This window comes from Malus sylvestris, chromosome 5 (genome assembly GCF_916048215.2).
Source record: "Malus sylvestris chromosome 5, drMalSylv7.2, whole genome shotgun sequence".
Taxonomy (NCBI): Eukaryota; Viridiplantae; Streptophyta; class Magnoliopsida; order Rosales; family Rosaceae; genus Malus; species Malus sylvestris.
This window is the reverse complement of record NC_062264.1, coordinates 13255343-13280009: the sequence shown is the minus strand read 5'-3', so window position 1 is coordinate 13280009 and position 24667 is coordinate 13255343. Positions and strand designations below refer to the sequence as shown.

The following is a 24667-nucleotide window of genomic DNA, read 5'->3' as shown; positions in this document are numbered from 1 at the left end:
TAGTAATTTATACAAATCCAGTGTAATAATTTTTTTGGGCATTTTGATCTAGATGCTTGGTTTTTGGATTTCTTAGACTACACCTTAAGACTTTTACGGTGCGTTTGTTGCACCAGACTGTCTCGGACTGGACTAACTTTAGGAACTAAGCTAAACTGGCTTATACTAGACTAAGCTGGACTAACTTAGTAAAGCATTTGGTGCAGTATTAGACTAAGAAGCAGGATAATGAAAACAATACTATCACCAGTTTGGTGTTTGCTCAGACTAGGACTATATTATTTGTCACATCCCGGCTCGAGTCCACCACATCCCGAGCCCGTTCCACCACCGTAGCACGATATTGTCCGTTTTGGGCTTACCATTCCCTCACGGTTTTGTTGTTAGGAACTCACGAGTAACTTCCCAGTGGGTCACCCATCCTACGAGTGCTCTAGTCTCCTACTCGCCTAACTTCGGAGTTCCTACGTAACCCGAAGCTAGTGAGCTCCCAAAAAGTCTCGTGCTAGGTAGGAATGAGAATATACATTTAAGGATCACTCCCCTGGGCGATGTGGGATGTTACAATCCACCCCCTTAGGGGCCCGACGTCCTCGTCGGCACACTTCTGGCCAGGGATTGGCTCTGATACCATTTGTCACATCTCGGGCCCGTTCCACCACCGTAGCACGATATTGTCCGCTTTGGCCTTACCATTCCCTCACGGTTTTGTTTTTGGGAACTCACGAGCAACTTCCCAGTGGGTCACCCATCTTAGGAGTGCTCTGGCCTCCTTCTCGCTTAACTTCGGAGTTCCTACGGAACCCGAAGCCAGTGAGCTCCCAAAAAGCCTCATGCTAGGTAGGAATGGGAATATACATTTAAGGATCACTCCCCTTGGCGATGTGGGATGTTACATTATTGTTCTATTGTAATTGCTTTTTTATTAAAGATATTATTAAAATTAATAATATTGGATAAGAGTGAGACTCAATAAAAATACAAAAACCAAATTTTCTTAACATGATTCAAGAGTAACATTGTTCCAAACATCAATATAACAAAGTGTCCCAACAATCAATTCTAGACCTTCCAAGCTCAATCTCCTTGACCCCCATTAATAGCAATAAAGGGAAAAACTGTTGAGGCTCTTGGCTATCACAATACCATTCACCATTGTTTTTCCCTTATCATAAAAGGAGGAAGACTCAATAGACAAGACACCATTAGGTCCAACCTTGTCAATATCATCAGCAATTTCCATGGCATCAGGGAACTTAATAGCCGTAACAATTTCTTTTGCAAAGAACTTCACAACAAAGTGACCCTATGTTTGCTTCTTGTAATTCACACTCTTGTTTTGCTGTTGTTTTACCAATGCTTACCTCTCTATAGCACTAGCAGTAGAACCGTGCAATTGAATATGTGGTTCAAATAAGCCTACATTTTCCAAAAAAAAAAAAAAAGAAATGTCCACTGCATATATAGTATTGGAGTGGAACCACTCAGCAGAGTCTTCGCCATCAAAATGTTTTCCTGAATTATTATGATTGTTGGCAACCCGAGAAGTGACTTCCAAGAAATAAAGGGTATGTGCAATCAGTGAATTCTTAGGATTAAGTGGCAAGGCATCAAACAAATTGGCATCATTAACACAATATTGTTTTATCTCTGCCAACCATAACAACTCCTTGAAAAGCATTCCATGAATTAATAGAAATAAGATTGAAGCAATTGTTGTTCCATCCTTCTTCAAAGGAAGCTTGACTGCAATCTTTAAATTCAGAGAACTTGTGAAAAGGCATGTTTTCAGTTCAACTACAATCACTGCCCTCCGTACAACATCAATACGTTTCAATGGTAGTTCCATTTGGAAAAATAGATTCATAAAAACACCCATTCATTTGACCTTCGTGTACTGAAAATAGATTATCAGTTTAACAGCTTTCTCCGATGCATCTCCTGGATCCCAATAGGCCAAAAATCAAGGTTACGAGTGAACCAAAGATAGAAAGCAGCATGTAAATCAATAGCCAAGGTACCAAAATTGCTTTCTAGGTGACTTTCTAGAGAGCATACTAAATCAAAATAGGTGCCCATAGTGTCTTCACTTTGTCTCTTAGACTTTTCATCAAACAAGAGAAATAAGATTGAAGCAATTGGTAGTACTATCCATCTGATTCCCACATTCTCAATTGCCTTCACAACATGATCGAACTCCACATTTGAAAATTAGGAAAGTTCATTCCATTTGTATTTATAATTTGGGGTTGGCTTACCGGGAATAGCAAAGGCAATTGGTGGTATACCTGTAGCATATTGGTGAAAAGTAGTAGATATTCCTTGAAATTTACTTACTAAAAGCTTAACAATGATTGTGCAACCAGAGGGATTCCAGATATATCTAGTGTTCTCGAAACTATAAAGGTCTCTCCAATTAGTTATTTCCATTTTGTCTTCACTACCCTCCTCAGACATTTTCTCAAACAGTTCCAATGCATAGAAATCTTTCTTCACAAACTTTCCCACAAGATACCAATTAACCCATCCACAATTATCAGTCAAGAAGTCTTCATACATGATCACAACAACACTAGTATAATATGCCAGAATAAACTGCAAAATCCAATACAATTTGTCCTTCCGATTCGTAAAATTAGAAAGCAAGGATGTTAATACCTCATGTTGACGCTTCGTGGTGTTCGTATGCATTGAGGGTAGCCTACAGAGGCATATAATTTGTGAGTTGAAGCTCCAAAAATCTCCATACTCCTTAATTTTGGAAGGGCCAAAATCTCGATAGAAAACTCTTGGAAATTCCTCCCAACGCGATGTAGTGGGAATGCAATTGCGCTAACAAAATCTCTGTAAAGCTTCGTTGTCTAGATGAGATGAGACAATTCCGACCTTCTGAGATGCAGAAGTGTTAAAGTGGGCAAAAAATTTCTCCGCCCTGGAGATCTAGGAGAACGGATTATCGTCGATAGAGAATCGAGGGAATTCGATCCGTTGTGGACTCTGAATTCGGGGTGGGCTTCATTCCTCATCGTGGATCCCAAAGCATAGAAGCAGATTGTGATCAACATCTAGCGATTCAACGCCATCCAACAACAACGGGCCCAAAAGTGAGTCATCCGTAGCATTGATAGCAGACATCGAGGTTGGAGTAAAACCTAGACCCTGCCTACTCGTTAGAGCTTCTTGACTGCTAAAAAATGGTTTGTTATTGTTGGTGTGGGCTGCCGAGCCCATTGAAGTGTTCAAGTTCCATTATGGTTGGACAGGAGAAATTGCCATTGCTTGCAATAATGGTGAATAAGAGAGCAACGGAGGAACATAATCGACGGGTGTTACCGATGAAATTCGCAGTGGGCTACCGTCAACACTTTGAAGTGTTTTGTGACCGAGATTGATAGATGCAGCGACGTCCAAAAACATCAAGGCTGGATCAGAATCTTCCCCAACACCGAGAGCCAAGTCATGGCGTAACAGAGCAGGGCAAGGAGGGAGCGATATGCGACGACTCTCTCTTGCAAGATGGGCAAGGTTCTCTCTCGTAGAAGGTCTTACGAGTTTGGTCGAATTTGGGGTTCTTGGCTAAGAACTCTTAGCGAAGTCGTTAATCCGAGCGAGTCCTATCTAATCCCATTAAACCTAATCCTTGTGCAGACCAAACATGAGACTACATTAACAATTAGTATAGTTCCCTCTAAGAAGGTCAAATAAACACATCCTTAAAGATTTGATCAAACTAATTTTCAACAATTTTAATTTAAATATTTTAGATATATACTGATTATTAACAAATTGAGGAAGGGATCAAAATTTATAGAAATAGCAATAAATTAATTAATATTATTGAGTATGACATAAAAATGAATTTAAAAAGCATTTAGATTAAGACTACTCAAAATATAAAGTTTAATAAAAACTTTAACCGCACGAAGTGACACGGACTGCGACTCCTCAATAAACAAAAAATGTGGAAAGTTTTCGAACTGGTGAGTTTGCTTGACTGGCTTGCCACCAACCAAGGTATAAAATATCGATGATATCGGAAATATCGGTAGTCCAAAATTACGGAAATATTGATGGAAATATCGGAATATTATCGATATTGATAAAAATTGAATAAAAACCACGGAAATTGTAAGAAAAACTTGGAAATTTTTATTGAAACTTTGAAGAATGTTTATTTAGTCAATTATCTATTAGTTTATAAAAAAAAATTAGAAGGAAATGCATTACATGATGGATTTAACTGATTTAAGTTGATTATACAGCGAACTGGCAAACATTGTGAGTATATAAAATATGTAGTAATTAATGAAAAAAAAATTAAACACACCATAATCATTTATATATAATGATTTACTACAATATTTTACACTTTATACATTGCATGGTAAGATACATGAGTGATTTATAATCTTGATGAAACCACCATTACTTTTTATCTTGTCAAAAGTTGTCAAAAGTTAGAGACAGAGAGTCAGAGACACGGTTTTGAATTATTTGGATGCTGTTTTTTTTTTCTCACACGCCACCACACACACACAGAGTCAGAGACTCTCACACGCCACCACACATGCACACAGAGATCGAGAGCCCACACAAGCACACAAAGACCTCAGTCTCTCGATCATTCTCTCTTCTCCCTTCTCCCACACACACACACACAGATCTCTCGATCCTTTTCTCTTCTCCCTACTCCCACACACACGCCAAGGTTCTAAAAGCGTTAGGCGCTAGTCGGGCGGTGGGCTAGCGCCTAGCGCCTAGGCAGCTAGGCGGAGTCTAGGCGGACGCCTAGTCGACCTGGGCGGATTTAGGTAAATTTCTTATATATTATATGAATTAATTAAATTTATTATATCAGATATAAACAATTATTGAATAATATGTTATTTCTTATAGAAGAACATACATATACGAATGTTTTATGTACATGTATAATATGCTTACCTAGAAAAAAAAATATTATCTAAATAATTTATAATTTATGTAACATATATATATCCCAAACTTTTTAAATATATATAAAACCCACACAAGTGGGTGTGGGTGGTTTCAATTAAAACCATCTGATGACCCTTGTCCACCTTACTTGTTCACATCATTCACATCACCCAAGGCCCCTGTCCACCTTACCTCTTTCTTCTTCTTTGCCCTTTCAGAATCTCAAAGATTTATTTTGCTCTCTCTCTCTTTGCACTCCCTATTCCCTCATACATCTCGATCCTTCTCCCTCCCTTTCCTTGTTTCTTCTCCGGTTCTCCTCCCCATCTCTTCTCTGCAACTCACCTTCCCAAAGTAGACAGACACACACACCCCACTTCCCCGTGTTTGCCCCTTCCCCAATCCCTTGAACCTTCTCCCTAATTCCTCTCATTGTTTCTTCTCCCCCCATCTCTGCAACTCTCCTTTGCGGAGCACAGACACACCACACCCACGCCCACCATGACCTCCACCACAGTGGCGCACACTTCGACGAGCACCATCACCACCTGTGGACCGTTCCTCCTCCCTTTCTCACCTCCCGACGGCGGCGAGCACCATCAGCCTAAACTTTAGGTTGTATGAGGCGGATGATCCATCAAACTCAATCGGGTTTTGGGATCTAGAGAGAGGATTGCACAGAGAGGTGTAGATCTTGGCAGCTACGACGACGGAGCCTCGGCTGCCGTTGCGATGACGGAGAGAGAGAGCGATATTATCACGATAATCAAGTGGAACACTGTGAAAATATCGCTGTTGCAAAAAAACGATATTATCGACGATATTTCGCTGATAATATTGATATTTTAGACGTTGCCACCAACTACCTTCATTTTTAGACAAAAAAAAAAATTTGTAAAAACGCTTTAATTTAAAAATATTTAATCTAGAAAAGTATAAAATAAATTATCTTATAAAGAAAAAAAATAGCAAAATGAAATTTATGTAATGAGCCGAGAGAAAAGAGCCCCCCCCCCAAAAAACCAAAAACAAAGAAATTAAAAAAAAATAAAATGAATTCGCCGAAAAAACAGAAAGCAAAATCGGAGGAAGCACAATTGCCCAAAAACAGAAAGAAAAGAATCGGACATTTCCAGAACCAGACACACACAGAAACTCCCTCCTCCCTTTAATTTCCTCGTTCTCTCTTCTGCATTGTACGGCCATGGAACCTTCCAGTCCAGCTCCGAGGCGGAAATCCTGAGGAGCTTCAAGCATTGTTCAGGCTGGATCGAATTCGTCACGGAATTTGAGTTTCTTCGGATTTTGGTTTTTGTTCTCGGATTCGATCGCAATGGAGGCGTTGATCGAGCTGTGCGATCTGATTGCGGAGCACCCGGCGCAATTCACCGAGAAGCTTTCGTGGATTTGCGGCCGCTGTCCGCCTCCAGAGTTTCTTCTCGGCGGATCGCCGAGGGTTTCGCGGATTCAGCTCAATGCCGTGCTCGCCATCGCTCGCTTCATCTCCAAATGCCCCGATTCCGCCGATCTCCGCCCGAAATCGGTGGTTCTCGAGTTCCTGCGCTCGGTTCCCGCGTCGTTCAATCGGTCGTTTTGGCCCCAATCGTTTGGAAACGACTCGATCGCTTCTTTCTTCTCCGATTTTTTGGGTTACGTTTCTAAAGCCACCGAATTGTCTCCCGATTTTGCTACAGAGATTGCTGGGTTCACTGGTGAGGTCATAGTTTTGGCAATTAGCAGTGGCGGCGAAGATTTAGGGATTTCTCGGGCTTTTCTCATGGCACTGTCGGAACATTTCCCGCCAATTTTGCCTTCCGATGCTGAGAAGTTGATTACAATGCTTATTGATCATTTTGCGGTTTCGGGACCAGTGGTTCAGTCCCCGGTGACACCGAGGCGTATTGGGGCGAACTCGGAGACCTCATCTGCACAGAGCTCCCCAATGAACGGAAACCATTACCAAGCGAATGAGGGTTCCAGCCCCAGAAATGAGGCGAGTAATGTGTCAGGTTCATCAGGTAGTATATCATCAAGGGGGTCGGTGATGATGAATGGGAGCAGCATTGTGTGGAAGAGTGGTGTTGATCAATTAGGTGTGAATTTCGGTCTCGGTGATGGAGGCGGAGCTGTGATGCTTAGGCAGCAAGTTTCTTCATTTGAGGAAGAATCTGTTGAGAATTTGGAGAAGCAAGATATTGCTTTCAAATTGGTAGCACATATTTTGGATAAAGTCCGCATTGATTCTGCGCTTTTGGAGCAGGTCAGATTTATTGCAAAGAGGCAGCTACAGTCTATGTCAGTGTTTCTGAAGGTAAAGTTTTAATGTTACAGTTTTGAATATATGGTTTTTGCAATGAGAAGTTACTGCTTTACAGTGCTGTCAATGTGAAAAACTAGAATTGAGTTTATATGAGCAAAAGAAATGTAAAAAAAAAAGAGATTGTTTTTGTCATTTGTTACTTGTGAGCAGATTAGAAAGCGGGATTGGACTGAACATGGGGCACTTTTAAAAGTGAGAATTAATACGAAACTGTCAGTTTATCAAGCTGCTGCCAAGTTGACTCTTAGTTGCCTGTCTTGCTATGATACGGATATGAAATCAGCCAAGAAGTTGGCACATGAGACTCTGGCATTGTTGATGGATGCTTCTGAAGCCTGTTTGCTCTCCGTGTGGCGGAAAATGAAAGTTTGTGAAGAGCTCTTTGCTTCTTTGCTATCTGGGCTTGCACAAATTGCTGTGAAGCGTGGAGGCCAGGCACTACGTATTTTGCTCATCCGCCTAAAACCTGTTGTGTTAACTGTATGCGCACAGGTGCATATTTTTAGTTGTGCTAAATTTTAAATATCATTCTGAAGTGTGAAAGGGAATTTCACTTTATTTACTTTTGCTTTTCTACTACATGATTTTACAGGCTGATACTTGGGCAACCAGCCAGGGAGCAACGTTTGAGAGTGTGATGAAGACAAGTTGTGAGATAATTGAATCTTGTTGGACCAAGGAGCGTGCTCCAGTTGACACATTCATAATGGGATTAGCTACAAGTATTCGTCAACGAAATGACTATGAGGAACAGGTTGGTTGTTGCATACAAGATTCTAATTAACAGATTTACATGTATAATGCGCATATGAACATTTACTTGCATCTGAAAGTGTATTGTTTTGTCTTTATTTTAATTTATGTCTCTACATGCTAGATGTAAACATGCTTTTATGTTTGACCATATACTTTTCAACAAAATTATTGGTTCTCCCTTTCTTGTATGTACTTCTTGCGAGGAAGAGTTTTTCTTCATACAAAAATTATACGCGAAAGAGTGGCACTGTACCTTTTCTTAGCATGTCAAACCGTGGTGCCATATAAGTAATGAATTTCTTCAATTTTTTCTGTCTATCTATCTTGACTTAATCTAATTCTTATAAATCTTGCTAATATCAGGTTGATAAAGACAAAGAGGCACTTCCTGTTGTGCAGCTTAATGTTATACGCTTGCTAGCCGATCTGAATGTTGCTGTTAAGAAGTCTGAAGTCGTGGACATGATATTACCTCTATTTATTGAAAGCTTAGAAGAGGGCGATGCTTCGAGTCCTAGTTTATTGCGACTTCGGGTATAATATGTGTCTTTATGGCATAAATGTTATTATATAGGTTTCTCTTTAAACAGCTTTAAAAAGTAACTTTGATTAGCAAAAAATGCTTAATTATATGGTTTCTTAATTATTTATTGTACTGTACAACAGCTCCTTGATGCTGTATCACGCATGGCAAGTTTAGGTTTTGAGAAGTCCTACCGGGAGACTGTTGTTCTAATGACAAGGAGTTACTTAAGTAAACTTTCAAGTTTAGGATCTGCTGAAAGCAAAACTGTGCCACCAGAAGCCACAACAGAGCGCCTTGAGGTCTGTATACTTAAGCAAAACTACACATGATACTGTTGATTGCTTGACTTGATATAAAACAGATTCTCACTGGTTCAATCACATTCTAGACTCTTCCTGCAGGATTTCTTCTGATTGCTAGTGGTCTTGCAAATGCTAAATTACGTTCAGACTATCGTCACCGTCTACTGTCTTTATGTTCAGATGTAGGCCTCGCTGCTGAATCCAAAAGTGGAAGGTAGAAATCTTTCAAATAATATATCTGCTGATTGCATGCTCTAGAGTTTTTCATATAATTATAATTTAATTAATTTACAACTTCCGCACTCGCAGTTTTTATTTTTTATTTTGATACTTTTTCAAAATATTTCCTTTTCTCATTACAGTTGTGTTTCAAATTTTTATCTGATATCAAACTCTTGCAGGAGCGGAGGAGATTTTTTGGGACCACTACTTCCCGCTGTAGCTGAGATATGTTCTGATTTTGATCCTACAGGAGATGTGGAGCCTTCACTTTTAAAGTTATTTCGCAACCTGTGGTTCTATGTTGCTCTTTTTGGCTTAGCACCCCCCGTACAGAATGCTCAGCAACCTGCAAAGCCACTTTCCACTTCACTCAATAGTGTAGGAAGCATGGGTACTATTCCACTACAAGCTGTGGGTGGCCCATACATGTGGAGTGCACAGTGGTCTTCTGCTGTTCAGCGAATTGCTCAAGGAACACCTCCACTTGTAAGATTTTAATGGAGTATTTTTGCTTTCTCTTGATGTTGTGCTGTAAAAGTGACTATGGACTTGCTATCTGTGCTTTCACTTGTTAGATTTATTTATTTTTTCTATTGTTGGGATGGTAGTGCCAAAGTAATCTCTCGTTCTCTGACACACACACACACACACACACACACACACACACACACACACACACACACTATGCATTGCCTGTGAATTGTCTCTGGTTCTGTCATAAACAGGAAATCATTTGTTGATGATGCTTGTCCTGTGTATGTATTTAAAATTGAATATTCTTCTGTTGTCTCCTTAACATGGAAAGTTAGTTTGGGGGAATGCTTTCTGGTTTGTGAGGCAACATAATTGCTTCAATTTTTTTCCTTCTTCTTGCTTTGATTTGGTGTTTTGCGAGGATATGTCCCCAAATTTTAGTTTTTCCTTTTAAAATTACTATTCTGGAGTTAAAAACCCATGAAGTATGCTACATAATGTAAAATAGTGAATCTCTTGTCTTCATGTTGTTTTACATCTAATGCTCTCATACCAGATGTATAACCACTATTTTAAATGGTTCCAACTACACATAACCCAACCGAGGCAAATGTATTCCCCTTCTATTGAGAGTCCCTCAAATAACTTTATTTGAGGGACACCATGTGGGAACTGCTCTGTGTTTCATTTCAATTATCCGAACTGTTTTCTTATAATTCATTGTTCAAAGGTCATCCTTGCAAAAAGTTACACACATTGGAAATCATTAAATCCTGCGAAAAAAATAGACGAACATGGTATTGAAGAAAACTCTAAAATGAAAACATTTAATTGAGTTTAAATGGTTTTGGATTTTTATGATTTTTTCGGAGGATGATCTATGCACAAAGATCTAAAACTAAAAACTAGACCGTTCCTACAAGGATGATCTTCACAAGGATGATTTTTGCAATAAAAGCTTTGAAGGAAGATTTGATTAATGGGACTCACACAAACACACACACGCTATCTATCTCTTTATCTCTAAACCTATATACAGTATATTAACTCTTAATCAACACATTCTCTTCAATATATCAGGGAATTCACCTAAACCCAAATAATTACTTACTTGTTTCTCTCTCATGTCTGCTGTTAAAAGTACTTTAGGATGTTTAGACAGTCATAGTTCCATGTTAATCTGTGTCTGCTGGGACTGATTACCCCCAGTCTTTACTAGTTTCCTTTGCACTGATTTATTGAACTCAACTTCTGTCTGACTTAGGATGAGTGCAAATATTTATGTGATTGTAACTGATTGTTTGTGAAATTTTACATGATAATGTCTCTATTTCAGGTTGTTAGCTCAGTGAAATGGCTTGAAGATGAATTGGAACTCAATGCTCTCTACAATCCCGGTAGTCGTCGAGGGAGTGGGAATGAGAAAGCTGCTCTAGCCCAAAGAGCTGCTCTTTCTACTGCTCTAGGAGGGCGAGTTGATGTTGCAGCAATGAACACTATATCAGGTTATTAAATTTCTTACTCCTTAGTGCTTATTTACTGCTGACGTAAATATACATTCTCTGTATTCATTAACTGTCCACAATTTTGATTTTTATATTACAAAAAATAGGATCCCTGGATTTTGTTAATAGTTACTCTTCTCACAAATATTAAAGTATTACCTTCGAATGCTTTGCAGGTGTGAAAGCTACCTATCTTCTTGCAGTAGCATTCTTGGAAATCATACGATTCAGCAGCAATGGTGGCATCCTCAATGGTGGCACTAGTTCAGCTGCTTCTAGAAGTGCATTCAGTTGTGTTTTTGAATACCTAAAAACTCCAAATCTTGTGCCCGCTGTCTTCCAATGCTTGATGGCAACTGTGCATAGGGCTTTTGAAACAGCAGTGTCGTGGCTGGTATGGTTTTATTCTTTCATAAAGCTTCTGAAATAATAGTTTTTCCTTTTTTATCGGCTTGACTTAATCAATCTGTGCTCTTCTTTCGTGTGTGTATGTATCTGTGCTCACATGTCTGCTGTTCTTATTGCTGTTTAGGAAGATCGAATATCTGAAACAGGCAATGAAGCTGAGGTTAGGGAATCTACTCTTTCTACCCATGCTTGCTTTCTCATCAAAAGCATGTCACAGAGAGAGGAACACATTCGGGAGGTTGCTGTGAACTTGCTGAGTCAGCTTAAAGATAGGTGTCCACAGGTAAGATTATACTAGTAAAGTTACTCTAATATCAATTATTTCCCAGTTCTCATTGTCATCAATCTTGCCCTGTAAAGTTGAAACATAACTATATGAATGCAGGTCTTGTGGAATTCATCTTGTGTTGATTCCCTGCTATTTTCAATTAATAATGATTCGCCTTCTACTATTGTCAATGATCCTGCTTGGGCGGTGACAGTTCGTTCTTTGTACCAAAAGATTGTTCGGGAGTGGATTGTTAAATCACTTTCACATGCTCCTTGCTCTAGCCAGGGTCTTCTCCAGGTTGGTCACTGTACTTTCTATTTATGAAGTCGGTATAAGTTTATTATTGGTATCAAATCTCTGAGCATTCATGTGGTATTCCAGTCCTAAAGTGGTAAATAATATAATTTTAGACAGTTAGAACCTCCTCTTAAACTACAATTGTTTTTCTTTAAGGTTTTAGACATTTGGGCAGTCTTTTTTTTTTCTCTTCTGACATACACTGACATCAAATGGATCTTTAAGTATGATAGTTCGGTGTAATATTCTTATTTGTAGGTTCCCATATCAGTTATCCATGACCTTATACTCGTGCTTGTTACAAGAGATCTTATACACTTCAGAGTATTCTGCTTTTAGGATATTATGTCTTTTTTAATTGTGTTTTTAATATACAACTTGTACATGTTTTAGTTGTAAGTTCAGTTAATGTATCTGCACATTTTTAGGTGCTGTTTTTTGAAAGTAAAATGAAGTACTGAAACCGTATCATTGAATTATACATACTGACATCTTATAACTGCAAAACAAGTGGTGAATATGCTCAACCTGAAACTTTAGTGTTGGACTCTAGTCCACTGCATTGTACTTCCGTTGTTTTTATTCTGAAAAAAGCATATTCAACCTGTTTGATGAGTGATGATTAAACATTTGAAGTCTTAATTCATTTTTATTTCAATACACATTTTAAGAAATGAAACCAAATATATTTTGGTGAACAAATAACAAACTAAAATCCAACCCAAGAAGTTGAGTTGGTCAACGTTTAGGTGGTTAGGTGATATGATAGGTACACTAAGGATGGTAGCTGAGCAACATGAATTTCTTTTAGTTAAATTATTATGTATTTGAATCTAGAAATATAATCTTACCGGTGTTGGTAGTTGTTGAGGGTCATGTTTCATGAATATGTACGACGATGATACGATGCCGTGCGATAAGATATCTCCAAAATGTAAGATCCAGATATAACAGTTAAGAAATTCTAATCATCATTATCATATTGAAGTTGTAAATTATAATATTTTGTAAAAGAATTGAACAACCAAGATATCTCCAAATTGTATAGCCCTGTTAATTATTATACTCTTAGGCCTTTTTTTAATATAAAAGAATTTTACGACACTACTCATATCCTAATGTGTATTTGTGGCACCATGTGCTGTATTTATGTCGTATCCAAAAGTCAAACTTCCCGTAAAGTTAACTGGATAAGAATCTGGAGTAATCAACACAAGTCGAGGCTGATCTTGGGTGTATCAGGGCCTTCTCCATATGATATACTGCCTTGCATTGCAAAGTTTGGAGTATTTGTGATGTTGGAGCAAAGTTCAAATTATGATATATAAGACTATATGAAGCACTGCTTGATTGAGTCTTCCATTTTCTATTAGTGCAATTTACACATTTTCAGTCCGTTACTGTTTGTTTTCTTTGAGTCTCTTTGTCACATGATCAATGTTTTGGGCATGTAGAATTATCTTCTTAAGAATTCGCAAGTGCAATAATATGAGTCTTTCAAGTGTATTAATTTGTCTTTGAGTCGCTTAGAATTGAATGCTGAACACTATAAACTTCTCGAGGGGACGTATATATGTTTGAGTGTTTTAATTCCTGCACGTCATTTGGGCTTAGCAAACATCTTCTTAGCCTCATTTTTATGTCTTTTTTTTTGTTTCACTGTTCTTTTCTTTTATTTGCAACTGCAGGAAAAGCTTTGTAAAGCAAACACATGGCAAAGATCTCAGCATACAACTGATGTTGTATCTCTTTTATCAGAAATACGGATTGGTACAGGTAAAATTGATTGCTGGAAAGGCCTACAAACGGCTAATATTCCTGCAGTAATGGCCGCTGCAGCTGCAGCATCAGGAGCAAACTTGAAACTATTAGAAGCCTTCAATTTGGAAGTGCTCAGTACCGGCATAGTTAGTGCAACAGTTAAGTGCAACCATGCTGGAGAAATTGCTGGCATGAGAAGCTTGTATAACAGCATTGGTGGATTTCAATCTGGTACGACACCAACTGGATTTGGTATTGGTGCGGGCCTTCAAAGGTTGATCTCAGGACCTCGTCAACAGACACAAGCCGAGGACGATTCATTTAATGGGATCTTGCTCACAAAGTTTGTGCGTTTACTACAGCAATTTGTGAATTCTGCAGAAAAAGGTGTGGAAGTGGACAAGTCTCAGTTTCGCCAGATTTGTTCTCAGGCAACTGCATTACTACTGTCAAATCTGGTAAACATGTCCTATCTATTTTTTTATCCTTGCTCAATTCTTAAGCCTTTATGTTTCATTATCTGATTTTGTTTTTTCTTTTTCTATTCCAGGGCTCTAATTCAAAATCAAATGTAGAGGGCTTCTCACAACTGCTCCGTCTTCTCTGTTGGTGTCCAGCTTACATTTCCACGCCTGATGCAATGGAAACTGGCGTTTTTGTCTGGACTTGGTTAGTTTCTGCTGCGCCTGAACTGGGATCTCTAGTCCTTGCGGAGCTTGTTGATGCATGGTTGTGGACCATTGATACAAAACGTGGTATCTTTGCATCTGATGTGAAATATTCTGGCCCTGCAGCAAAATTAAGGCCTCACCTTTCTCCTGGAGAGCCAGAACCGCAGCCTGAAATTGATCCTGTTGAGCAAATAATGGCTCATAGATTATGGCTTGGATTTTTCATGGATCGCTTTGAGGTGAGGATTGTACTGATTTCATGCACGAATAATATTAACTACTATGCAGTAAAGATTTGCCTAGTAATTTGATAATGTGCTTGAACTTGAATATGGGAATCATAATTTTCTGTTTTCTGATAACTTCAACGATTCTAAAAGCCTTACAGGATGACTATTTCTAACTATTGGTGTATATGTAATTGTTGTCTTTTTCATTGGTTTTTTATGGGACAAGGAAAGACAAACTTACCCAAAACTTTAAACTTTCCTGAAACTTATTTATCCAACCTGAAAATCCCAACGTTATGCCTCCTTATTTTATCATAAAATAATTGATGTTTGGACTTGAATTTTCTTTCTTGCATCGTCTCTTGCCTAGTGTCTACCATTTTCTTTTCTCTAATTGTAGCCACTTTAATCGACCCCTATCTTGTTCTACATCATTTTGTTTTTAATTTTTATTTTTATGTATGGTGTTCCAGTTGGGGAATTTATTCTCAGTGGAAAAAATAACCGCTTAAAAGATGGTTCTCATTTAGTTATATACTGTCTTGTGTCACTTATCTGGTTTATGTGTTCTCACCTATGTATTTTCTTTTTGATTGGCTGTATAGGTAGTTCGACACAACAGTGTTGAGCAGCTCTTACTTCTTGGACGAATGTTGCAAGGGATAACAAAGATTCCCTGGAATTTTTCGCGCCATCCTGCTGCTACTGGTACATTTTTTACTGTCATGCTTCTTGGACTGAAGTTCTGCTCATGCCAATCCCAGCGTAATTTGCAGAACTTTAAAACAGGGCTTCAGTTGCTGGAAGACCGGATATATAGGTTACTGCATTTTAGTCTTTTGCTGTGAATTTTATTCATAATTATTATATTTATTTACACACTATTGATCATAAGAGGGCACCTTTACTTGCATTTAGTAGTAAGTAAATGATTTACGCACAACCCTTATCTCCTTTTATACACTCCTGCTTATTTCTGCGCTTGGTTATCATTTGATTTGTTCAATCCAAAGGCCAGAAATAAGCAGGGGAGTACATGGGGATAACAGGAAATCATTTCTCGTGGTAGTATGTCCCTGTAGCACAATTTCTTGCCTTCATGTACATGAACGCTTATTCATTGATATTCATATGGCCTATCGACGTTTATGTATACAACTCACTCTCTCTCTCACTAGAGTTCAAGGCAACCATATGTACCATCAATTGGATTCAATACAAATCAATAACTCAACTGTATATGCATTAATGCATTCTGCTGTTATACACTAGGATGTGTGTTCTGGGTTTAAGTTTAGTGTTTCAGCACACTTGGTTCTATGATTTTAGGAAAACTAATGAAAAGGGCTTGAAAACTTTGAGTTTTAATGATAAGGACAAAATAAAGGGTAAAGTGAATAGTACCAAGATTGACTTTTTAGTGTAAAAATGTGGTTTTTCGTTAACGTGAACAGTACCGGGAGCTTTTCGTTAAAGCTCCCTTCTTCTTTCACTTTTGCTTTCCAAGTTGCAGCCTTCTTGTCTGCTGTTTATATTTAATGTTTTCTACATAAAATTTGTTTCCCATAAAAAACAACCCTGAGTTAAAAATGCTTTGTTTATGCTACTCTATTGGTTCAACTTGTCTTAATTTTCCCGAGTTTGTAATTATCTGAAAATTACAGGAATTGACATAATCTTTGGAAGAGTATACAAATAATGATTATTTATTAAGTCAGTATTCTATCTTGGATCTTAGGAGGGGAATCTCTACAGGATGGAGTTGGAAAGTATTTTTTTCCACAAATCATGGGAAATAATGGCAAACAGTGTCTGTATGGTGGAGGTTTCTGTTAAACAAGCTGAGATACAGTAGATCAAATACTAGGATCCTTAGTTCAACCTAACACATTGTCATGCAACTAACAGAGTGGATCGTTGTATAGTGTTGGTGTCTTGGAAATTATTTGGTTTCTTCATGAATGAAGGTGCTGTTTACCCCTTTATCTGGATTGGCTGCCAAATATGCCAAATTATTTAGAAGGTTTATGTAGGAGCTGGTGTTTGTTTATTTGCTTGTTGATCCGTACCCACTCCATTGCAGTAGTGCATGACTGCAACTTCGGCCAATTATATTGTTGATGGTCTTAAGTAGGAAGTTGGGTACTCATTGTTTTGTTTTGTGTTGTTAGCTATAAAGTTGTCCCCTTCTCCAAAAAAAAAAAAAAAAAATTGGAGAAAAAAGAAACAGGAATTTGGTTGCAAGAAAATACTTTAGCATTTTGGCATATTTTCTGTTGCCAATATTGATATCAAATTTATCATATTAAGGTTGTGTGCTTAATTCAGTAATAGGTTGACACCGTATGTACCGTGTGTGCATACTTGTCCAAGTCAGTAGGTGTGCTTTTAATGAATTCTTGTTCAACTTGATTATGTTCACATTTTCCCATTTGATTGAAACTTTCTCTTGATGCATGTTACAGGACCTCTTTGGGTTGGTTTGCCTATGAGCCTGAATGGTATGATACCAGCTATATGAATTTTTCTCAGAGTGAAGCTCAATCCATCTCCTTATTTGTCCACTACCTTTCAAATGAGCGAGTAGATGCAGCAGTCTATTCTGATTCAAAAGGGAGTGGACGAGAAAATGGGACCACTTTGGTTGATGCGGTAAGATGGCTATGTTTTCAGTGCAAGGTTTCTGCCAGTAGAGTTTGGATTTAATGATTCTTCTTCATGAACAGGATGTCTAATGCATTCTTATTTTATTTTCCCTATTACTGGGTTCCATAAGGTTTTTCTGCAATATATCTGTAAAGTCACTTAATACATGCAGAACGATCAATATCATCCTGTCTGGGGTCAAATGGAGAACTATGCTGTGGGAAGAGAAAAACGGAAGCAGCTCCTTTTGATGTTATGCCAGCACGAGGCTGACAGGCTTGAAGTTTGGTCGCAACCAACTAATACAAAGTACAATTTTGTTGGCACATTATTCATCACTTCATAAAGGACTTGGAACCTTTTCTTAATACCCATGGTTCCATGTAAAAGTTAACATACTGCTTTTGAATTTCCTGTTATTCTCAGGGAGAGTGCCTCTTCACGGCAAAAAATTAGTTCGGATAAATGGGTTGAGCATGCTAGGACCGCTTTTGCTGTAGATCCTCGAATTGCTTTATCCTTGGCCTCAAGGTTCCCAACAAACACATTTTTGAAGGCTGAAGTTACCCAGTTGGTTCAGGTATGTTTGTTAGTAGTCAGGAGAGTAGGAATGGTAAATTTGGGATGTTGCATATTAGTTAAGCTAGGATAATTATATGCATGTCTTAAATACTTTTCGTGTGGAAAATATAACTTATGAGACATTATGCATGCATCTGTTCAGATTTCCAGAGGTCATAAGAAGAGACTGCTTATTAACAGAACAATTTGTTGTTTATGGTTTAAATTCTGACTGACCTAACTGCATTCTTGCTGGGTATTATCACAACGGTTAGTCACATCTTATGTGTCTTAAGCATCGCTAATCTGTTGCTATTGGTGTAATGTTTTCTTAAGTGGTAGGAGGAAGGGGTGCTACGGTAATTTTGAGAAACATTCCCGTACTTATCCTTTGCCTTATATATGTATATGAATACATGTAACTCATATACATTCATGTGTACATACGCCCGCACGCACGCCCGCACACACTATAGTATACAAATTGCCTCTTAGGCAGGGATGTCTGCATGTCCCCATCATGTTGTTCAGGCTTGTTAAAAATGAGCCAAGGCACCCTTTTAGTTGAAAACATTATTATCTGAGTCCAAAAAATCTGTCCTTTTGAATACAATTAGGAGGTGGGAATACTCAGTTACAATAAATTTGCTTTTGTTATAATTTCTTTACTGATATTTGATACCAATCATATTCCCATTTGTTGCTCCTGGGATGTTGTACATTATTACATCTTGATTAAACTGGGTTTTTTTGCAGTCGCATATCTTGGATATCCGCTCCATTCCTGAAGCATTGCCGTATTTTGTGACCCCAAAAGCAGTTGATGAAAATTCGGCACTTTTGCAACAATTGCCACATTGGGCTGCTTGCTCAATTACACAAGCTCTAGAGTTCCTTATTCCTGCATATAAGGGTCATCCTCGTGTCATGGCATACGTTCTTAGGGTTTTGGAGTCTTATCCTCCAGACCGAGTAACTTTCTTCATGCCACAGCTAGTGCAGGCTCTGCGATATGATGATGAGGTGAGTTAATAGAAGTTTTGAATTTATTCCTTTAGCTACATTTGTTTTCATTAGTTTTGTATTTGGGATGCAATTGGAAAGTTTATTTGCATAGCTAAAACTCAGTTTTACTTTATTGTATATCATTCTTCAATCTTATCAAATGCCCAATCAAGTTTTTAGAATCCTTGACTTCTTAGTCTCATACCATATACTCCTAATAAAACAGCCAAGTGTAGGATTCTTTTTTATTGACCTGAAGATAAGATGTATGGTTGTTCTATTCATATTGGGGTGAACTTCAGCGGTCCTTACTAAAAAATTGTGCCTTGTGCCATTTATGTTTGGGCAATTTTAAGTACACAACTAAAAATATCACAGTTCTGAAACATTTAATGTGGTTATTGCATGTATCAGAAAACCAATAAAACTGTGTTTTCTTGTTTTATATGTAGACTTATGTCCTTTATAATAATAATAGTAATACAACTTTGAGGAGTTTCTAATGAGTGAAATGAATACTGTCCAGTCAAGACAAGATCCTTAAGATCATAAGTTTGTTTCTCAATTCATCATAAAAGATCCGCTTGCTCCGAAATGACTTGACCCAATAGGGAAATCCCAATTCATTGGGCCTTTGGATGCAATCAATCGAAAGCCCCAAGGTGCCATATTCTAGGAGCCCAAACTATGTGATTGAATAAATCCTCTTCTATCCACTGCTGGTCGACGACTCCTTCCAAACTCCGATTCATATTGTTCATTGAGAAATCTCTGATCAACGGTAGAAGGGATTCCTGATCAACCACCAATTTAATTCAACTTTCCCAGTTGTTATTTATTATTACTGCTATAATTTTTATGCATTTTATTTTTATTTTAATTTTACAGCTAATTTCTTTGTGTTTATATATTTTTAATTATTTTATAATGCGATTTGCCTCTATTATTTTCTATAAAAGTTGATTGGGTAATTGGTTGGTAGGACTAAGGTTGAGGATCCTTAATTTGACCACACAGTCTGGAGGTGCAATCATCATAGACCATTGTTCCACACATTCCGTGTAGCTCTTTGCAAGTCTTTCTTTATATATCTGATCTCTACTTAATTCGTTTTGCAGAGGTTAGTAGAAGGCTATCTGCTTAGAGCAGCTCAAAGAAGTGATATCTTTGCCCATATTTTAATCTGGCACTTACAGGTGAAGCCTGATTCTGTGAAACTAATCTACTTCCTTCCTTCCTCCGTCTCTGTCATACACACACACAGATGTGCGCACACACATGAAAGTCCACATGCATATCTTTTTAAGAAAATTTGATTGTGTGTATTAATGGCAGGGTGAGACATCTGTTCCAGAATCAGAAAGAAAAGATGACGTCCCTGTGAAGGTATGCCTACAATCTGAGAATGGCCTTGCGTTTTCATTACATGCTGTCAATTGGCAACCAAAATTTTGGGCATATTTAAAGTTTTGTTTGTGATACCAAGGAATTTGATTCTATGTTGGAAAGTTGATAACTAATATTTAAAGTTTTGAGTCTTTTGGTTGGAATTGTGCTGAAGACAGTCAGCATTGCACTGTTAAATCTAGAGAATATATGAGAAATGATATCATAAAGTCATATTTGAGTATAAATTAAGATATGCATAGAAACGGGGTATCCGCTACACGGTATGCTGTCATGTACTAGTATCTGCCTAGGAGTTTTACTAAATATTTGCAATGATACTTAGTCTTATAGGAATGGAATATCTTCAGTAAAAGGTTTGCATCATTTTCTGTAATAGCTTTCTATTGTTCTCAGAGGCAGTAACTGTTGGTGACCATGGGTCAAATGCAGTTCATGAGTTAATAAGTGAATTTATGGTGATTGGTGATAGATAGTGCATTATTATATTTTAGGTCATCCCTGCATTCTGAATCGCTGAAGGGACGGTCAGTATGAATTTTCAAGAACCAATTTCTTGCATTTTGTGTAGAAAATCACAACATTACTTGGATTAAACTTTTGCATTGGACTTATAATCTAGTTGGAAGCATCTCCAATTAATTTTAATTCGGTTCAATATGTGTAGTCGTGGAACAAGAAGTTTGTATACCACTTTGATGTGTTATCATTTTTTATTTTTAAAATAAAAATCCAGAACTGCAGAGTCCATTATCAAAAACCATTGTGTCACCAGAAAAAATTGTAATTCCGTTCAGCATGTATATCTGATCTTCGTGTGTATAGAACAGTACAAGCTAAGATATGTTTGCATCATTTTGTATCAACTGTACAAACTTTTTTAAAAGGTCTTAAGTAAATTGAATATTCACATGAGTTCACATGGTCTGGGTTTCTTCATCTTTTGTTGTTGAATAACTTGAATTAATTGATGCTTCCTTTTCAGAATAGTTCGTTTCAAGAGTTGTTGCCTCATGTTAGACAGCATATCATTGATGGTTTCAGTCCCAAGGCACTTGATATTTTTCAAAGAGAATTTGATTTCTTTGACAAGGTTACATCTATTTCCGGTGTACTCTTTCCGCTTCCGAAGGAAGAACGCCGAGCTGGTATCCGGAGGTATACTTGTAATGTGTGGAATTTTTTCTATAAAAATGGTCTTTGGATGCTTGAGCTCATAATTTATAAATATACACACACATAAGCACATGTGTGCATATAGTGTGCATATATGTGTGTGTCTGTGTATGCTGTTGATGCTAATATGCAATCTGCTTAAACAGAGAGTTGGAGAAAATTGAAGTTGAGGGAGAGGATCTCTATTTGCCAACTGCTCCTACCAAGCTTGTAAGGGGAATTCAGGTAGATAGTGGAATACCCTTGCAATCTGCAGCAAAAGTTCCTATAATGATAACATTTAATGTTGTCGATCGGGTTGGGGACCGCAGTGATGTAAAACCACAAGCTTGTATTTTCAAGGTAAGCTTATCCACTTACATCTCAAATTGATTAGACCCATGTATGGTTGAAAGGCTGCTTATGTTGTTTAGTTTGTACTATGGGATATGATGGATAAAGAAGTTACATGATGCAGACAATTAGTCTCAGGATTTTTAAACTTGTGACCTCTTATTTATTCCTATGAAAATTTGAAATATTAGAAATGTTCAAGTTTTTTCTTATTTCATGGCTTAACGGAGCTCCCTTTCTTGAAGGTTGGAGATGATTGCCGCCAGGATGTTCTTGCTCTTCAAGTGATTTCCCTGTTGAGAGACATATTTGAAGCAGTTGGAATTAATCTTTATTTGTTTCCGTATGGTGTTCTCCCAACTGGCCCAGAGAGAGGCATTATTGAGGTTTGGATCTTTGTCAACTACTTTTTAGGGTCCTGCATGCCTGCTATTTTGCTGAGAGATCTTATTCTTCAATTTACACGATTCCATGTGAAGCTTTAGATTTTACAGTCCAGTTCATTTTCCAGTTTCATTATTTGGGTGTGCTAGGCAATGTTCAGACTACTTTTTTTATATGAGAAACACAGGTTTTATTGATAAAAGAGATACAATGTGGCGGATAAAGTGTCCCCTGAATGAACACACGGTTATTCACATCTAACAAGGTTCTGGCTACATTTGATTTATTTCTTTTAATGATTTGGCTTTGGCATATAGTTAAATACTACAGTATTTGTAGAAAGCAGTTGAAAAAAATGTGTCTTTCCTTGAAGCTAGCTGTTGCCTAATGTATCAGCAATGGTTTTTAAGAATCTTATCCGGATAATATTTTGTTTTTATCTGCCTCATGAACATAAAAGGAAGAAAATAGTGGAGCCGCTTTTTCCATTTTATATTATCCTCCAACTAGTTTGTAAACTAAAACATTTTTGCTGTCAGAAGAGAAATCGGGGATCAAGTCTTTTCCTGCCACGAGGCTAGGCCCAATGGTTGTTTGAGGGATTTGAAGGGCTGCAATATTTTTCTTGTCTGTTTGGTAATCTACTGGTGGAAAGTCTCTTTGTTTTTGTGCTTTGGTACAAAATTTTCTGAAGTAGGGGTCAAATCTGGATATTTTAAGCATGGGTTTTAGATTGATTGCCTACAACTACTTTCATCAAGGTTTTATGTGTTTATGCTGGAATAGCACAAGTTATAGACATTTTAAGGCTCAAGCCAACCAAAAGTAGAAACTCCAACATCGATTGTATCACTTAGCCAATTAATATTGAATTTTGATTTACTAGACATTCATATCTTCAGCTCTACTGTGTGAATTATGAATGCAATTGCATCGAGTGGTAGATTCGAAAGGGTAATCTGACGTTGTAATTTCCATTCCAAGGAATGTCTTAAGTTGGGTGATATGATCTCCCCAAGCTTCTTCCCTTGAGCTAAATGGCTGATTATAGTAGTACGGGCACATTTGGTTTCTTTCGTAATATATTTTTTTATTGCAGGTTGTACCTAATGCACGGAGCAGAAGTCAGATGGGTGAAACTACGGATGGTGGTTTGTTTGAGATTTTTCAACAGGATTATGGACCTGTTGGGTCTGCCAGCTTTGAAGCTGCCCGCGAAAACTTCATCATTAGTAGTGCTGGTTATGCAGTTGCCAGCCTTTTACTTCAACCAAAGGATCGACACAATGGGAATCTTCTGTTTGACAAGTACGATCTTCGAACCAGCCTTTTACTTTTTTATTTTCTTATTTGTTCTTTTTTGTCAAATTTGTGTTTGGAAGGACTGAGAGACGTAGGCACCCAGCACATATGGTACAAGCATAGCAAACTCAAAAACTGACCTTCAAACCACTCATGTATTATTAGCCACTTCCAAATGCTATACTTGAAACATGTAAGGTATACAATTTGTGAAAGTAAGGATTGATCTGAAACTGATGTCGACATGCCTGCTAATGCAGCGTGGGAAGGCTTGTTCATATTGATTTTGGTTTCATCTTGGAAACTTCACCGGGTGGAAACATGCGCTTTGAAAGTGCACACTTTAAGCTCAGCCATGAGATGACACAATTATTAGACCCTTCTGGGGTTATGAAGAGCGATACATGGAACCAATTTGTGAGGTAGGAAGGGGTTTGTCCCTTTTGGTTTCTTTTTCCTCACGATGTTTCTGGATAATATTTTTATGTTGATTCTTTTTGGCTAGAAGTTTAAACGTGTGTTACGTTCTATGTAAACCATCCACAGCTTGTGCGTTAAAGGGTACCTTGCTGCCCGCCGATACATGGATGGGATCATCAACACAGTGTCGTTAATGCTAGACAGTGGGTTGCCTTGCTTCAGCCGCGGTGACCCTATTGGAAATCTTCGTAAGAGATTTCATCCAGAGATGAGTGAGCGTGAGGCGGCCAATTTTATGATCCATGTGTGCACAGATGCCTACAACAAATGGACGACCGCTGGGTACGACTTGATACAGTATCTGCAGCAGGGCATCGAGAAGTAAAAAGGAGATGTTTGGAGCTTGTTTTACAAATGTACATGATATGCCTGTAGTGTTATAGTAATTTTCGTCGTCGTAATTTTTTTACGGAGGAATCTCCACTTTATAGTGTTGAGAGGACTCTTGGAGAGGCGTGAAATCGAAATCATTTTATTCTATGGATGGAGATCCTCGTGAGGTTTGTAAAAATACAGTTTGTAGTTATTATTTTATTAATGGAGTTCAAACTCTGTTGCTTCCAGGTTTTAAAGATGCAAACGAATTAGGGAAGTTGCAGACGGTGCTTTACTGCAGTTGCAGTAAACAAAAATGCCTATGCATTTTGGTGTGGGCTCAATTCTCACCGATCTCTCTCACTCCTACCATTTAG

General features: G+C 37.9%; 1 protein-coding gene and 1 pseudogene across 1 annotated transcript; one reads left to right on the top strand and one right to left on the bottom strand.

Moving 5' to 3' along the window:
* Positions 1–1911: 1911 nt before the first annotated feature.
* Positions 1912–3026, bottom strand: LOC126622563 (uncharacterized; annotated as a pseudogene).
* Positions 3027–5978: 2952 nt separating this feature from the next.
* Positions 5979–24538, top strand: LOC126621915 (phosphatidylinositol 4-kinase alpha 1-like). Its single transcript, XM_050290538.1, has 26 exons — positions 5979–7249; positions 7409–7750; positions 7851–8012; positions 8378–8548; positions 8681–8839; positions 8929–9056; positions 9244–9550; positions 10875–11043; positions 11220–11437; positions 11576–11734; positions 11837–12019; positions 13708–14238; positions 14331–14690; positions 15287–15501; positions 17147–17333; positions 17500–17636; positions 17754–17907; positions 18645–18911; positions 20012–20089; positions 20229–20279; positions 21286–21458; positions 21623–21818; positions 22055–22195; positions 23293–23501; positions 23756–23917; positions 24042–24538. The coding sequence occupies exons 1-26, from the start codon at positions 6272–6274 to the stop codon at positions 24298–24300; spliced, it is 6096 nt and encodes a 2031-aa protein (XP_050146495.1). The 5' UTR covers positions 5979–6271; the 3' UTR covers positions 24301–24538.
* The last annotated feature ends 129 nt before the right edge of the window (positions 24539–24667 follow it).

What these genes read in the sequence shown, in the direction of transcription:
- LOC126621915 (XM_050290538.1), top strand. Translation starts at nt 6,272, where the DNA reads ATGGAGGCGTTGATCGAGCTGTGCGATCTGATTGCGGAGCACCCGGCG. An exon ending in TGTTAACTGTATGCGCACAG is followed by an intron (nt 7,751 to 7,850) that starts GTGCATATTTTT and finishes ATGATTTTACAG; the next exon opens with GCTGATACTTGGGCAACCAG. An exon ending in ACATGGAACCAATTTGTGAG is followed by an intron (nt 23,918 to 24,041) that starts GTAGGAAGGGGT and finishes AACCATCCACAG; the next exon opens with CTTGTGCGTTAAAGGGTACC.